The 16,118-nt window shown below is 42.6% G+C and overlaps 1 protein-coding gene across 5 annotated transcripts in view; it reads right to left on the reverse strand.

The window, feature by feature from the left end:
• Positions 1 to 16,118, reverse strand: part of DCLK1 (doublecortin like kinase 1) — a 400,808-nt gene that overhangs the window by 43,913 nt on the left and 340,777 nt on the right. For all 5 annotated transcript variants that reach the window (XM_066234329.1, XM_066234330.1, XM_066234328.1 and 2 more), the window contains 4 exons: positions 15,572 to 15,629; positions 14,947 to 15,066; positions 11,728 to 11,874; positions 568 to 701 (listed from right to left, as the gene is read on the reverse strand). In XM_066234329.1, the coding sequence (XP_066090426.1) occupies positions 568 to 701; positions 11,728 to 11,874; positions 14,947 to 15,066; positions 15,572 to 15,629 (459 nt within the window). The remainder of the gene's footprint in view (positions 1 to 567; positions 702 to 11,727; positions 11,875 to 14,946; positions 15,067 to 15,571; positions 15,630 to 16,118) is intronic.

Consider the following 16,118-nt stretch of genomic DNA (forward strand, 5'->3'; position numbering starts at 1 on the left):
TCCTCAGTAAATCTTAGCCCAACCCGCCTTCCCTCTTCATCCTAGAGATTTTTGTTCTTCTTATTCCGCTGCTCACAGAAACCAGCAAATTCCCAGCGGCCTCGTGATGCCTAAAGGTATTTGTTCCTCAAAGATAATTACTGGTGCCAAGAGGGCCAGAACGGGAGCAGTATGAAGAATAAGGCCATCTGAGTGAAACAACCACAGGAGATAGTAATCACTGCACACAGCAGTGCCTGCTTCTTTTTATCTCCAAAAGCGAGTTAATTACCATCACTATTTGTTTCTCTGCTCAGTCTGAATGTTTTTTTGCTCTGGGGTTAATAACTGCTGTTCCACCTTTAACAAAGGCCAAATGGAAATCTTACACAAGATTGCAGTAATTGGCAACTTGATTGGGAAAACAGAGAACATAGCACCCACTTTCAAGTGTAAAAAAAAAAAAAAGCGAAAGAGATCTGAGAGCTCATTGTGTCTGGATGGGCACAGAAGTGCCGTGTTCCGTTCTTGCAGCAAACTGGCTCTCCAGCAGCGTGGCATTTCAGTAAACACATGGGCAGCACTTACCCGGTCTCCGCGATGATTTCTGGAGCCACATAGGTTGGGGTGCCACAGACAGTATACAGGGGGCCATCCACAATGGTGGCCAATCCAAAGTCACCCAGCTTCAGCGACTTGCTGCCATCTTGGTGTTCATACACCTAAAGTGGAAATAAGAAGTGGTTGGTCCCTTCCAACAAGAGCGCGGAAGCTCTTGCCTAAGGAAACGAGGGGCGTTGTGGTTTAAAGGTAGTGCATTCACCATCAAAACATCAGGCAATTCTATCTAAGATTTCTGTATCTTAGATTACAGAAGACTTAGAAACATGATGAACAGCCAGCTAATGAGAATCTACTAAATAAATTGCAGTGCATTCATATACTGGCATTCTCCACACCCAGCAATATGGTGATGTCCATTTGCACTTATTGGAATGAATTATTCTTGGAAGGGAGGACAGCAGATTTCAGATTTCAGGTTGGTTTGTACTAAGCATCCATTAAAGAAAAAAAAATAATGCAGGAAGAAAAATGAGAGACCATAGTGTATCTGTCTCTGGGTAACAGATGATGGGAGTTCTTTTTCTTTTGCTTCTATGTGTCTGATGTTTCTACAATTAAAACTGATTTGCATAATATAATGGAATCTAGAAAGTCTCTAGTGTAGTATCTCCAATTTCTGAAAATTATTTCCTTTTTATTTTAATATAAGAAGCCTTAAAATGCAATTCTTCAGTAATTGAACAGAAAATATCTACATGTATATTAAAATACGTTATTTTTTAAAAGAAGTAATTGAAAGAGTTATTAACATTTCATTTCACCTGTGGCAGTTTGGGAAGATTGATCAAGTGCAAAGTTAGCATTCTGTCCAAATTTCCTTATTAAAGGCAGTAAAAGCCTCCAGTCTTTCACCCAACAAGTTAAGGAAAAGATGCCTGTGACCATTAGCAAGCATTTACATTGCTTTAGTTCCAAGGCAGGATCAAAACAAATGGGTTGGCTCTACAAAGTATCCCAAATAATTTCTATTATTTCAAAGAAAAGATCAAAGGGCCTTCAGAATGCAGATTCAGTGCCCTCCATTTGGAATCAGTAAGACAAAGAAAACAACAGTCAAAGGCTAGTATTCCTAGGAGAGACAGGAGATGCCTCAAGGAAATGGAGTATTTGATAGACATCAAAATAATTCTTTCAGTGAGTTGAGGCCTCCGTGTCTGTCTAGCACCATCCTGTGAACCATATGTCCTTGCTACCCCAGGATGAACCTCTCACACAGCAAGGCACACCTCCACACACCAGGAGCACCACTACCATGCACGCACCATGTCGGCCTTCCTCAGGGAGATGCAGATGAACTCACTTCACTGCAGCGTGAAGTGCAGATGTTTGGCCAGTGAAGCTGCAGTATCAGAGATAATGATCATTTGGTTCTAACTGTTTTGGCAGACTCAGTCAGACCCTCCTCTCTGGAGAGACTGTGTCTTTTCTGGGTAAAAATACATCCTTTCACTTTCCCCACACTCTCCCACTTGCAGCCCAGTCCTGTCCCTGATTGCTGACCGGGGTCAAGTGCAGGCTGCCCTCACACAGCTGGATACTGCTTCGCCTGCACTCGGGTTGTTAGGGTGTGACCTTACGTCTCGTTCAGATTTGGCTTTGACCAGCGATGGACGCTGTCCTCCCTACTTGACAAAGCAGCAGTGCAGCCCTGGGCAGCAGAGACAAGCTTGAGTTACGAACTTGAAGGGTATCAGAGCCGCAAGGTGCGCCATCGACCCCAGCCCAAATATTCTGTTCTCAGGCAAAAGAAATCCCTAAATATTAGTTTTTGCCTGTGAGACATTCTGGTCATCCAGATAACAAAAAATGTTTTTTGTGAAAAGATATATCTATCTAAGGTGGAAACATCGAATAGATCACTAGGTTTATTTCCCAGAAAGAGACAAATTGTTGACTTCCTTAACTCCATTTTGTTACTGATAACCTTTCTAAAATGCACCATTCTGTGAATCATATGTAGGTTCTGTTAGATCCAAATATTCATGGTGAACGTTTGAATGTTTTGAGAGATTGTGCAGATTTCAGTTTTCACAACTCCGTTTACTCAGAAATCTTGTGGGTTTTTCTAAACATACTATCTATAATCACCTAACTTTACTCAAAAGTTGGACAAGAGCAGATGTTGGCAGATCCAGTAAGAAGTCACATATTAGTTCTGAATATGACTATGTAATTCTCTTCCATGAAGCAAGGTTTTATTTTTGAACAGCTACATTTTCATAGGCATTCTATCTCACATGTAGCCATATAAACAATAAAACTTGAAGTTTCAATAAGAAAAAAAGCATTGAAAAACTAATCAAAACAAAGAAAAATGAGGATTAGCTAAAAGTAATACTTCTGCAAAAAACCAATATAACTTAAATAAAATACCTAGAATCTATTATTTTGATGTTCTTTTTCTTCCCCTCTCTTTAATCACTTCTACAATGTCTCTGTTTTGTGCTTCGGACTCTATATACTAGATCTTTCATGAACATAGAGAGGTTATGAAGAGTGTAGAGATAAAGGCCTAGCCCATGTAATTGAAAACATTTGTGGACACCAGTACATTAGAAATGCTTCAGTAACAATGTGTTGCAGGTGAATAAACGTCCAAGCCTCTCCTTTGGAATTCTGTTGAACTTACTGACTGTGAGGCAGGCCAGGAAACAAGGTTGCTTTGTACTTTCCTCTGTCGACCCTTTGAGAGAAGGGTACAGAAGACTACATCCAGGTTCCCTCTCCTCCAATGGGACAGCGCCTCTCCTAAGCAGCGTTAGGAGCCCAGCTTGCAACCAGGACTCCCCATCCGTGCCCGTCTCACCCTGAGCTCTTCCCAAGCCAATTACACAGGGGCGTGACTGAGGCCATTTAAAAATGTAATTAAAACTCTGTTAAAGCCACAGGTTGCAAAATATATCTGTTTCAGACACACACACACACACACAGTCATCTCTAGAAAGTATTTTCCCCAAATGAAGCTATACATTTACTTGGAACTAAGTGTTTAATTAAAAGTTAGGGTTCAAAAAAGCTTCTCACAAATTCACATTTGAAATGCTGAGCCCTTGGCAATCTCCCTCTCTCTGGACTCGATACCGACTCTGTTCTCCTGCAACCCCTCATCCCGACCATCTTCCGGAAAGGACAGCAATAGGCTGCCAGAATGGGCCAGATGGCCGCTCCTGCAAGTGGGCTTCTGGCCTAAGAAGAACTTTTTTGCTTTGTATGTTAAAGATTTCATAAAACACAACACACACGTGAGGTGGGAGTACATTAATTGTCAATCAAAGAGTGTTCACACCAGATAATAATTTAATGTTCATCCCAGGCCCTTTAAATACTATCGATGTTCTCTCACAGTTTAAACACCGAGGGGCTATTAAAGAGATGAGAATTAGTGCAAATTACCCAGTATGTAGTGCTTTCACTGTTTTAACTAAGCAATAAAACTGTGTAATTGTACAACACTAATTGAATGCAGCTACACATAATTGTGGGCTGCCATATGCGCCCTATTACCATAAAGACTGTCAGTATTTTGTAAGCTACTCTATGATCATTGCAGATGGCTACAGTCAGAGAAGTTGTTCTCCAGGGTTTATTATATGGCTATAAAGACATCCCGTGAATTGACAGACTAAATGTGTTAAATGGCAACAATTATGAAAAAGGTTCCAATTAAAAGCTGAAGGCATGTTCTATCTACCAAGATTAGATACAGTGAAAGATCAGGTATGATGATTTTTGGCACACTGGTATTTCACAGGGGATTTTTCTTTTTTAAAGTAGAGTTTTACTTTTGTTTCTTTTTTCATTTATTTGGGGTTTTGCAGTAGTTGTAACTTGCTGAACAGTAGCCATTTTGGGCATATGTCTAATTTCCCATGGATTAGAAACTGACACCATTTAGAAAAGTTATTTGAAAAAATAAGAGTTGATATAAGTCATCAAATGCCGCCAGTGGTCATAAAATAATATGAAAGCTCACAGATAACCCGAACCGTCAGATGGTTTCTGTAATTCCCATAATAGAAAACTAAAAGATGACTAATATAACAGATGTGTTGAAACTAACATAATTCTCAATGTTTCTGTGAATTCAAGGATAACCCTGTTGAAACGCTGGCTAATGAATCATTAGTAGCCAGTAAACTATTTTTCACAGAGGAGATCAATAGGTACTAAAAATTATTTCACCAAATAAAACTGAACAAAAGTGGCATAAAATCAACAAAGCCATGAAAAAACTCAATTTACTTCTTAACAAATATGGTAGTCCTTTAAAAAGACATTGATTTTTCTCCTGCCATAGTATATGACATTTATGATTCTTTCTAAGAAAAATGAATTAAATCTTTAATCTTTAAGAAGTAAAATGTAACACTATCTATCCAGGGAATTATTCTGCAAAATGTACTTTATGGCTCACATACCTTAGAATTAAACCTCCTGGAAAAAAATTAATTAAAAAAATTAAACATGTAAAATCTTTATGAAACCAAAAGCTAAATGAAATAATAAAAGTTTTATAGAAGTCAGAAAGAAGAAAGGCAGAAGAGGTGTAACAATATTAGAGGGAAAAAAGTTTTAAGTGTTTCAGATTATTTCACTAGAGCTATCTGGGAAGACTGAGAAGTGAATGGAAATTGCAGGAAACCTGATTCTCATCCTCCCTTAAAACAGTCATGCAACTATCTAAAAAGGAGTTCTCTGCAGCTGCCGGGAGGTACATAAACCATGCACATTCCGGATTCTGTTAGCAATTGTATAATCCCAGGCCTTTGTTAAAGGGTGGAAAGTCAATGTCACTGCCATTTTTAAAACATTTTTATCACATTTTTGTCATACAAGTAATATCCAATACAGCATTGTGGGAAATTGCAAATGCCAGAGAATTACAGAGAAAAGAAACTAAACTCGCTCATATTCTTGACACCTGGAAACCACCATTGTTAACATTTTGAAGCGTGGACTTCCAGAGCTTTCTTTCTCTCTCGATTTCTGCTTTTTTTCTTTCTCCAGTGGATAATATATCCTGAAGTTTTCCTAAGTGAACAAGCAAATGTCTACAGCATGATTTTTTGTGGCTGCTGGACACTCCATTGTGTGGATGCACCCTACAACAATCCCAATAACTACTGCCACTGCTATTTATTGAATATCTGGGATATGCCAGCCATCCTGTGGAGAGCTTCGCTCATTATCCCATTTGATCTTCATAGGAGCCCTACTAAGTAATCTTACTGATATTTTGCAGATGAAACTATTAAGACTCAGAGATAACTTGTCTAATCTTAGACAGCTAACAAGTGTCAGAGACAGAACTTAAGCACCGGTACATCTGAGTCCCATGATCCTCACTGGTATGCATGTCCTCCTGTCTCCCTATCATGCCTTTACTTTGCTGCTACAGGAAGCACTACATTGTGCTTCCTGTCCTCTCCCTGATGGAATCACAGGGCCTTGGAAAAGGGCCCTCAGTATGTTGAGTACAGTACTTGACAAATAATTATTAAGAATTTGGGGAAAATATTGTTTTTATTCTTTATTCCCTCAACTTTTAACCACATTTAGATAGCAGAAGTGTTTTTTCCCCCAAACATCTATGAAAAACAATCATTCAGTTTCTGCTTTGACATTTTCAATGACTATAAGCTACCTGTAATAAAGGCCACTCAGTATTCAAACAGGTGTACTTGTTAGAAGTTTTTTCTTACGTCAACGTCAAATCTCTTGCCCATGAATGTCTTCTCTTTGGTTTGAGGTCAGTGCTCTCTAATATAGCACAAAAAATGTTCCCACCTTCCATTTGGCAGTTATTCGTGTATTTTTTTTTAACTTACTGATTTTAGAGAGGAAGGGAAAAAGAGAGAGAGAGAAACATCAATTTGTTGTTTCACTTATTTATGCATTCATTGGTTACTTCTTATATGTTCCCTGGCTGGGGAAGGAACCTGCAACCCTGGCATTTAAGGATGATGCTCTAACCAACTGAGCTACCTAGTCAGGGCCCAGCCTTTCATGTATTTGATGAGTGACATCATACTCTACATTCTCCATATCTTTTCTGGGGTTACTTTCAGGCCATTGATGTGGTGTGTTCAGGTCATCACCATCAGGGTAATGTGGTGTGAGCAGACAAGGGAATCCTGAAGACAACACTCTTTTAGTGAAAGGAGTTTAAGGGCACTTTAGTGGTCGTGTCACACTGAGACTCACACTGAACTTATTATGTTCAATGACTAGCCTTTGACCTGGTCAGGCCAAGTTTGCTTCCTACTGCTTTTCCGCCATGATCATGAAAATAACTACACCTATGCTACTTAGTCCGCATGGATATGTGGTTATTTCTTGTTGAATTCCATCTTACTAATTTTGGACCTTTATAGAGCTATAACATTTTTGGACCTCAATTCTGTCATTCGATATAATACACCTTCACTTCAGCTCACTGGTAATGCACTTACAGCAGGGTTAGTGACAGGCTCCTGAAGATCCTTTGGGTGATTCCCAACTCATTAATCAACTCTGCTGGCTCAAGTTCATAGTATAGTGTACTCACTACAAATTTACTCAGTGTTTTTGTGTATGGCCTCTAGACACACTTTGTGGCACCTGCCTTGTCTACAAGTGTAGTTGGCTACCTTATCACAAAGTGGGTTGATTTGGGGATTCATGCAGAAGGAAATTTGCTTTTTTGTGAGTTCAGTGTTGGCTTGAACTGGAAAGTACAAAGAGCTATAGCAAACCCTATGGTCACTACTCAGGGAAAACGGGATACAGTCCATCCAGTAAAAATAAGGATCACAAGTCCTGCAGGCTATTTTTGACAGGCAGTGAGGAGCAGGCATGGAATTTTAAATAAAAATTTCTGACCAAGAGAGAGATGGTTTCTGAACATAAACTTAAGAGTTCAAGAAAATTACTGTGTTTATTTCTGGAATCTCATAAAAACTAGTGATGTAAGTTGTATTTTTGCCAGTGAAGACTTTAGTTTTCCTAAGAAAGTGATATCAGCATTAACATTTTTAAAAGACCCCTTCGCCCTCCAACTCCCTGGCAAAAGAATACAGGTTGCTCTGATGACTCTTGCTACCAAGACTACAAGCTCGCCATCTAGTGGTGACTCGTGTAAACTGAAGGCAGTTGATCTTGGTAAGACCTTTGTTTTTTATTGTTTTTTGTTTTGAAAAAAGCAAAAGGTTCCTTTTAGTCATAAACCACCATTGCATCTGAGCACATGTGCTCACACAGACACACACACCCCATGGTCCTATACATAAGTGTGGCTGGGGAAATACCATTCTTTCTCTGCCCACTCTGTGAGGTTTAGACTGAGGCCAATGCGAGGCCAAAGCGAGTAAGGTGAGTCAAGAAATAACTTGGACATGTTATGTCCTCTATTCTGTGAAAAAGTATCATTGATTCACTCTCTTTCCTAATTTCATTCACTCTCTCATCCACCTGTCACTCATCCATACGATTATCAAGCACCAGGCCTCACAAAGTAAAACGAACCACATAAAATCTTTGGCATAATTAACTGGCAGAAAAACAACAACACCACAAACAAACAAAAAACCTAGTACTGATACGATAATAAAATTGTAAAAGATATTACTATCACATCAGTTCCCAATTTTCACCTAAAATGTGGCTGGAAGCATCACTGCAAATTGAATCATAGATTCTCACTAAAATGCTTTGACCTGGCCAAATACTTAAGACTTGAACAAATCATTCATATGATTACAATGGATTCTTAAGACCAAGCTACAACATTTTTATATCGTTCTACAGGAATTAAAAATAAAAAATTCTTAAATTCTGTAAATACAACAAAAAAATGAAAGCTATAGCTGAATTAAGATTTATAAACAATACTTTGCTAGTTATAACAAGCACTTAGCTAGTCTAAATATTTAGAAGTTTCTCTGAGGTCTCTTAATAAAACAGCAATGCAAAGTGTGCAGTAAATACTTGTTATTGATTTGGTAATTTTTCCTGTAATAAAAAACGGGTTTAAAATCTTTACATTGAATTTGTTGTAGCATTTTTCAAAAATACTCTTTAGCTCTATATTTTGCCACAATATAGCAAATCCACGCCTGGTGAATAGTAAAATTTTAAAAACAATGTTAAAAAAGATTAAAAAACTAAATCTTACAATATACAATTTTATTGTTATAGTTTTTATTTTTAGGGATAATTTATTTTTATGACAAATAAAAAGAGGATAAAAAGGAGGGGAACTGCCCTGGCCAGTTGGCTCAGTGGTAGAGCATCAGCCTGGTGTGCAGGAGTCCTGGGTTTGATTCCCGGCCAGGGCACACAGGAGAAGCGCCCATCTGCTTTTTCACCCCTCCCCCTCTCCTTCCTCTCTGTCTCTCTCTTCCCCTCCCTCAGCCAAGGCTCCATTGGAGCAAAGTTGGCCCAGGCACTAAGGATGGCTCTGTGGCCTCTGCCTCAGGCACTAAAATGGCTCTGGTCACAACAGAGCGACGCCCCAGATGGGCAGAGCATCGCCCCCTGGTGGGCATGCCGGGTGGATCCTGGTCGGGCACATGCGGGAGTCTGTCTGACTGCCTCCCCATTTCCAACTTCAGGAAAAAAAAAAAAAAAAAAAAAAAAAATATATATATATATATATATATATATATATAAAGGGGGGGGCTGATGGTTACGTGTTATCTCTTTATCTTCATAAAATCCCCTTGAAGAAGGCTCAAAGGATTGAAGAAACTTGTTTAAGGTCATACAACTAGCCCGAGGAAGAGTAAGGCACTTAGTTTTGATCTTTTATCCATCTGACTGTTAATCCTGAGTACATGAATGTGTGTGTCCCACGAGAGTTCTCTCCTTTCTAAATAAAGGTCAGCAGAATGTGAAATTAACAGGTCTCGAGAGCAATGAGTGATGTCATCCTAATTTTTCAAAACTTATTCTGTACCTCTACCCATTTTATCACATAGTAGATTTGTTATTGCAAGCCCACCAACCCTTAACACTCTCCTGTGGTTAGCAATTACCATACTGGAGAAGCAGAATGACTTTAGTTTCTCATATATATATATATTCTCATACACATATATTTTAAACCTAGATTATATAAATGACTACAATGGTGTGTGTGTGTGTGTATACATGTACACATATATATTTCACATTCTTAAATTAGAAAAGAGAAAAGAAGAGAATCTTTTTCTTTTTGAGTAATTTAAAATATGTTCATATGAGCATCATACTTCACACGTACCCTCTAAATTGTAATTTTAGTAAAAGAACACTGCAATCACTCATGGCATTTACAGAAATAGATAACGCTCAGGTGAGCAAAACTGACCTGCAAAAGGGAGGAAGGAAATCGAAACTTATTTCAATCACTGACTTTTCTTGGTGCTTAGACAAGTTTTCAAACAAAGGCCTGGTTGTAAGTCTGTTTCCCTGAGCCCATCCCACGTAATTCAGGAATGATGAATGCAGAGGAAGAGCGGTGCTGCAGTTTACGGAGACCGCTACACGGAGGGAATGTTTAGGCTACGGCAGCCATGTGGAATTGGGGCTGCAATTAAGTCAGAATGCCATCATTTGACCTCAGCTGTCTTCATTAGCCAGTAGCTACAGAATAACTCACATAATTGCAATTAACTAATTGCTTGTGTATTTATTTCTTGAATGCCTATTTTTCCTACTTGGATGTCACCTCTGTGAAGGTGTATGCCCCTCTTCCCTGGCACAGTACCTTGGCATACACCCTGCTATAAACCACTCTGTCTATTTCTAGCTTTATGTAGTCCAGCAGTTAAAGCTGGGGCTCTGGAGTGGGGCAGAGCTAGGCTGAGACCTTGGCTCTTCTGCCTATGAGCTGGTAACGGCCTTGGGTAGGTCTTTAAACTCCTAGGCCCTCAGCTTCCTTTCCTATGAAATGGGACAGTAATAGAACTTACCCCCTACGGTTCTTGTGAGAATTCAATGAAATAAGCACAAAGCCCCTTAGCTCGAGGTGCACACACAGAGGTTCTTTGCGCAGCAGACCTTATCAGCCTTCGCTGTGTATCCAGTGTTGGGCGCTCATCTGCTTTTAAACTGTTGCTAGGCGACATGTGGGCCATCTGCTGCAGTCATGCCTGCACCCTGTCACCAGTCACCAGGTTCTGGTTTGCTAGGGCTGCAAGGAGGCTTAGAAATTTGCATTTTTAACAGGCATCTGGGAGTAATTCTGATGTAGTGGGGGGGGGTGTCTTTAGACCACCCTTGGAGAACCAGTGTTTTAGAAAGAGAACCCTCAGTTCCCAAAGAGAAGAGATGGACAAACGAACAGTGTCACATAACCCATGACTCTGAGGGTTGGATAATGAAGGAAAGGAAGAAATACTATCTTGGGGTGGGGGTGGGAGGTAGAAATTGACCTGATTCATTAAAATTCCAGCCTGAATAGCTGGCAAAATGTGTTCCTCCCCTATTCGACAGGGACAGCTCTCCGACGCCCAGTCTGCCTCCTCAATCCTTTCCAATTCCTCCCCTTAACAGCAGACTCCGAAAGAGTGATTGCTTGCTTGTGTGGGGCACTCTCCATGTGCCTGCAGAGATGGGGGTTTCACAAAAAGCAAACCAATCATTGTAAGGGGAAAGGAAGTCAGACGGCCCTGATTTGTAAAATCAGTCTTCATCGTGATGACTTTTATGCGGAAGGGCTGGTCTTTAAAAACTCAGTGTGATTTATTCTCCTAGCTTTTAGACCATGTATTGGGACGTACATTTGGGAGACTAAGAGAAACTCAAAAAGGGCTTCTTTTTTTATTTTTTAAGTAAAAATTTCTAACACGAAGGGGCTGTAGACAAAGAACACGCGTGTGAACGCTCCGTGACTATCCTGGCCTGGCTGCGATGTCGGCCTAAGCCCTGCGCTCCCTCAGCTCTGCCCCACCTTGCTGGTTCGCATTTGCTAATAGGAGAGTTCTTCATGGCACATGAATCCTTATAGATTAACATAAAATCCTAGTTTCCTGCTAGTTACTGAAGGCCAGCTGAACACTAGCCTTTCTTTGTGTTAAAGAAAGAAAAGGAGAAAGGAAAGATGCTGGTATTCCCTCGGGAGCGCCTGGAACTCTGGCTGCCCCGACACGGTCGTTCTCTTACCAGCAGGTTCTCGGGCTTGATGTCGCGGTGGACGATGTTGAGGCTGTGCAGATACTTGATGGCACTGGCCAGGTTGTACAGCATCCCACTGGCGTCTCGCTCCGTGTATTTGTTCGTGGAAGTGATGGCATCGAAGAGGTCTCCTCCCTGTGAACAGAGCAGCAGGCCAAGCGGCGTGTTAACCAGGGGCCCAGAGGAGCAGCCGGAGGAGGACCACCATGCCCCGGGGGAAGGAGGAACGAAGGCGGGGCCTTCCGGTCCCCAGGGACGGCCCTGCTGCATTCCTCTCAAAGGCCCAGACACCTCACAGTGATGTCTCTCTACTGCAGAAGCCACTTGCTCCAGAGCTTGGACTGCCCTTGGACTTGGACTCGCAGCTGCGTCCACAGGCCGGGGCCACAGGAGGGGCGGAGCTGGGTCTGGAGGGCAGAGGCCTGGTGACACCTGGGTGTCCCGGCGGCATGTGGCCCCTGCTTCATAATAACCCCCAGCAGAAATTTAAATTCAGAATCCTAAACTCCCTGTTGTTCAAATAAGTTTGTAAAATATGATTTTTGTTTGCTCGTTTATAGTTTGCATTGGGGGCTGGGCAGCACCAGGTGTATGTGGTCTGTGAAATTGCAAATAACCTTCCTGCTTGGGAAGGGCCATTGCTTTACTAATGTTTGCTGGGAGAGAGGTTTTCGCCTGAAAGTTTTGAAAAGAAGGAGTAGAAGGAGAGGAGGCAGAAAGAAGCCATATTTGCAGAGGGAGGGAAGGTGTGCAGATGGGGAGCCAGAGCTGAGGGGCTTTGTGAGCTCCGTTGAGAGTGGCGGGCCTTTGACTCTGGGAGAAACTGGAGAAGATTCTCCTGGTTGTGTAACCAGAGAATGTGTCAGAGCTTTGGGAGCTCTGAATGAAGAGGGAAGTGTTTTTCCTGTATGTTTGCTTGTCCACTGGTACGAGACTTGAATAAAGGAATGGCCCACCATTTTTTGGCTCCACTGTATCTTTACCATCTGCCCGAATCTCACGGGAACCTGCATGTGCGTGGCCGCGACTGCTGCGACCCCTGGCCTTACACTCCCCAGACGGGAAACAGGTCATACCATGAACCACACCCTTCTGCCTTGTGAAATTCAAGCACACACACACACATACACACACATTTCATCCCCTAGAGTGGGTGTAGTGCTTTCTTTTCCAATAGTGTGCTTCTTTGTAAGCAACAGAGAAAAGAGCCAGAAACTGTCATCACATAAGTGAGAGAAAGAGAGGGAAAAAGGTGGAAAAGTTTCAAAGGAAGTTTTCTAAGACCGTTATTCACCTGAACCTTTTGTTTCCCTCGTTCCCTGCTAATTTATTGTTATTTGGTGAAACAGAATGATTTTTGGCTCCAATTTTAGTTCCATTGATTTGAGCTGGGTCAGGAAGCTTGGGTCTGATCAACCAAGAGTGTTGGCATCACTTTCATGGCACACACCACACAGCCTAGCACAGCCACCAGCTGTGTCCATCTGGTACTGAGGATGGCTGCAACCTACTTTTTCTATTTAAACAGCAAGAGCATGAACATAGTGCTTACAGGCTGGCAGTTTTCAGATCTCTCTGTACGGCCTGGCCCTCTGCTGCCCTTGTACAACCTCTAATTGGCCTCAGCTATTCCCAAACTGTTGATATGCACACATTTTTCAGAGTGAACACCGGCTCTCTGGACTTCCCGTTCCTCTGGCAGGAAGGCCGCTCCGGGGTTTGCAGGTTGTTTCCGTGCCGCTCCAGCAGCTGGACACCCTCCGCAGTCAGTGTGCAGGGGGTGCAGGAGGCCGAGCGAGGGCTGTGTGTGGTGCCGGCAGCGGGACGCCCTCTGCAGGCAGTGTGCACGGCGCCCCCTGTAGGAGGCCGGCAGCGGGACACCCTCTGCAGGCAGTGTGCACGGCGCCCCCTGTAGGAGGCCGGCAGCGGGACACCCTCTGCAGGCAGTGTGCACGGCACCCGTGCAGGAGGCCAAGCGAGGGCTGTGTGTGGTGCGGCAGCACGCCACCCTCTCCCTAGTTACCAGGCTCCAGGCGCCCTGTAATCCCATTTCCTCTCCATGCTCAACAAAGCCCATCGCCCCTTCCTGTGAGGTCGGCCTGGTACCCATCCTCGGCACCACACCGCCCCTACTTCTGAGGGCACGTCCTGGGGGCCTCACCCCTGGATTGCTGTGCTGTGTCCGATGTCCTGCACTGCCTCCGCGGGCACCCCGTCACTGACTGTCACTTCCCCATGTGGCGTGTTGGCATGGATTGTCTTTCTCTCTCCAAGGACTCAGCATTCCTTTCCTGTGGCCCTCCATGTCCTGCCCCCACCTTTCCTTCTAACATCTTGTCTCGTCTCCCACCCTACCCAGACCTCCACGATCCCTGGTCACCAAAGCAAGCCAAATCCCTCTGTGCTCCAGACTGGTCCTCACTAGAGCTCCCTTCCTGGGGTGGCCCTGTCCTCACTTTGTCTTTCCAAATCATGGCAAATGCCAAGGGCCTCGTCACAGGGGCGCCTCTGTGCACAGAAAGCTTGAGAAAAATATAACCTGAGAAAAATGTAACTTCATAAAAACTAAACATTCAATGTTCTAACACTTCTAATTATTAAAAATTTCAAATATCCAAGGAGAGGAAACAGGCAAGTCATTTTCACTTACATGCCATCACCATCAGCATTACATCGTTTCTATATTCTATGGTTTAATGGAATAAAAGTGTAATTTCATGCGACAGGTGAGATGGCAACACGCGCTGAAAGATGAGGACCACATACATGCCTTATTGTTGGGACCGTGGTGTTTTTCCGTTACGTTGGTGACTAAAAGCGTAAAGCTTGTGTTTTATAGGAATGAGTGACACCTGTGGATGCAGTTCATGGCAGAGTGAACAATTTCTACTGCAACGGTAACAACAACAATCATACCGGCACCTAATACGTCCTGTGTCCCGCAGACCGGTGGGTGCCGTTGCTTCTACCCCTGCAGCATCACTCGGAGGCAGGTACGACTAGTTTGTACACGTAGCACAGGGAGCTATTTTGATCAAGGGGCTGGGACTTGAACTCTTGTGGTATCGGTCTAATATGAACACTCTCAACCATGAGATGCACATGTATAGGAATGAGAGGCTAGACACTGATGGGGGACTAAAGAGTTGTAGTATATAGAAAAGTGCGGTGCCTTGTGGAGGGTTCTCTCTTTCCCACAGTACACACCTTCACCAATTCCATGACGAGGTACAGCTCAGTTGGCACATCCATTTCTTCAATCAGAAGGACGATGTTGGGATGCTTTACCCTCCTTAAGATAGACACCTCGTTCTGGATCATGTGCTCCTGTCCAGGAAGATGGAATCTTCATCAGCAGCCAAAGAGAGGTGGAGCTAACTAACCCAAACAAGTAAAACTATACTGTGTGACGTTCAAGGGGCATGTATTTTGGTAAAACACAAAGAGTATATCTTAGATTCTGGTATTCAGGTAGTCTAGAATTGCCAAAAGGTGTTGAAGGTCCCTAGACAATGCCTGTAATTTCGGAACCTATCGCAGTAGCTATAAGTACATGTAGAAGGAGGGGATGAAACTTAAGATCACAAAAGTTATGGAAGAAAGTAAACAAGCAGGCAAATAAAGATAAGAACAAAAGTAGCATCCAATCATTCTAACTAACTTTTATTCCAGGCCACTTTATGTTATAAAGTTATAATCTAATTAGTATATTACTTCCTATTCCACCAACATGCAACAATTGGGGTGAATTTATGTTTTTTGGGGGAACAGATGTCTGTTTCTGTCTACCCCATGAGTACTGTATATTCATCAACATGAACCTTATACGTACTTTGCCTCGACACTTGCTTTTCTTGATAATTTTCAGAGCGTACTCCCTAGCAGTTGACCTGCAAAGAGAAAGCATTTTTTAAAAATAAACTTAATTTCAGATATATTGAATCGCATTGTTAAGAATTTACTTCTTATTCCATGGACCTTGCCTCATGGTATAAATATGTGAATGACTCTCTTTTCCTTTTTGAAAAGGAAGGTGTAAACTTTCAGGGGCGGAGCCAGTGTTAAGACCACAACTATTTGAGCAGAGAAACACGGTGAGATGTAAACGCAGCCCACCTGCACTGAAGCCGCGACCCGCTGCCACTGGCTTGCGCATCTCCACCCACTCGGGTGCCCGGCCCTACCCTGCCTTCCGAAGTGAGTGACGTGGTCGGGACATGAAACATATGTGTCTGCCCTTCCTCTTTTTGATTAGTTCCTCTTGAGCTTTTCTCAACAGGAAGTGTGGCTGTGACAGTTTTCTGAATGGATCATATGGTCACACTGAAAACTCTAAAGAAGCAGGTCACACGTTTTTAAGACTTGGGTTCAGGGTGCCT

This window comes from Saccopteryx bilineata, chromosome 6 (genome assembly GCF_036850765.1).
Source record: "Saccopteryx bilineata isolate mSacBil1 chromosome 6, mSacBil1_pri_phased_curated, whole genome shotgun sequence".
In the NCBI taxonomy this organism is placed as follows: Eukaryota; Metazoa; Chordata; class Mammalia; order Chiroptera; family Emballonuridae; genus Saccopteryx; species Saccopteryx bilineata.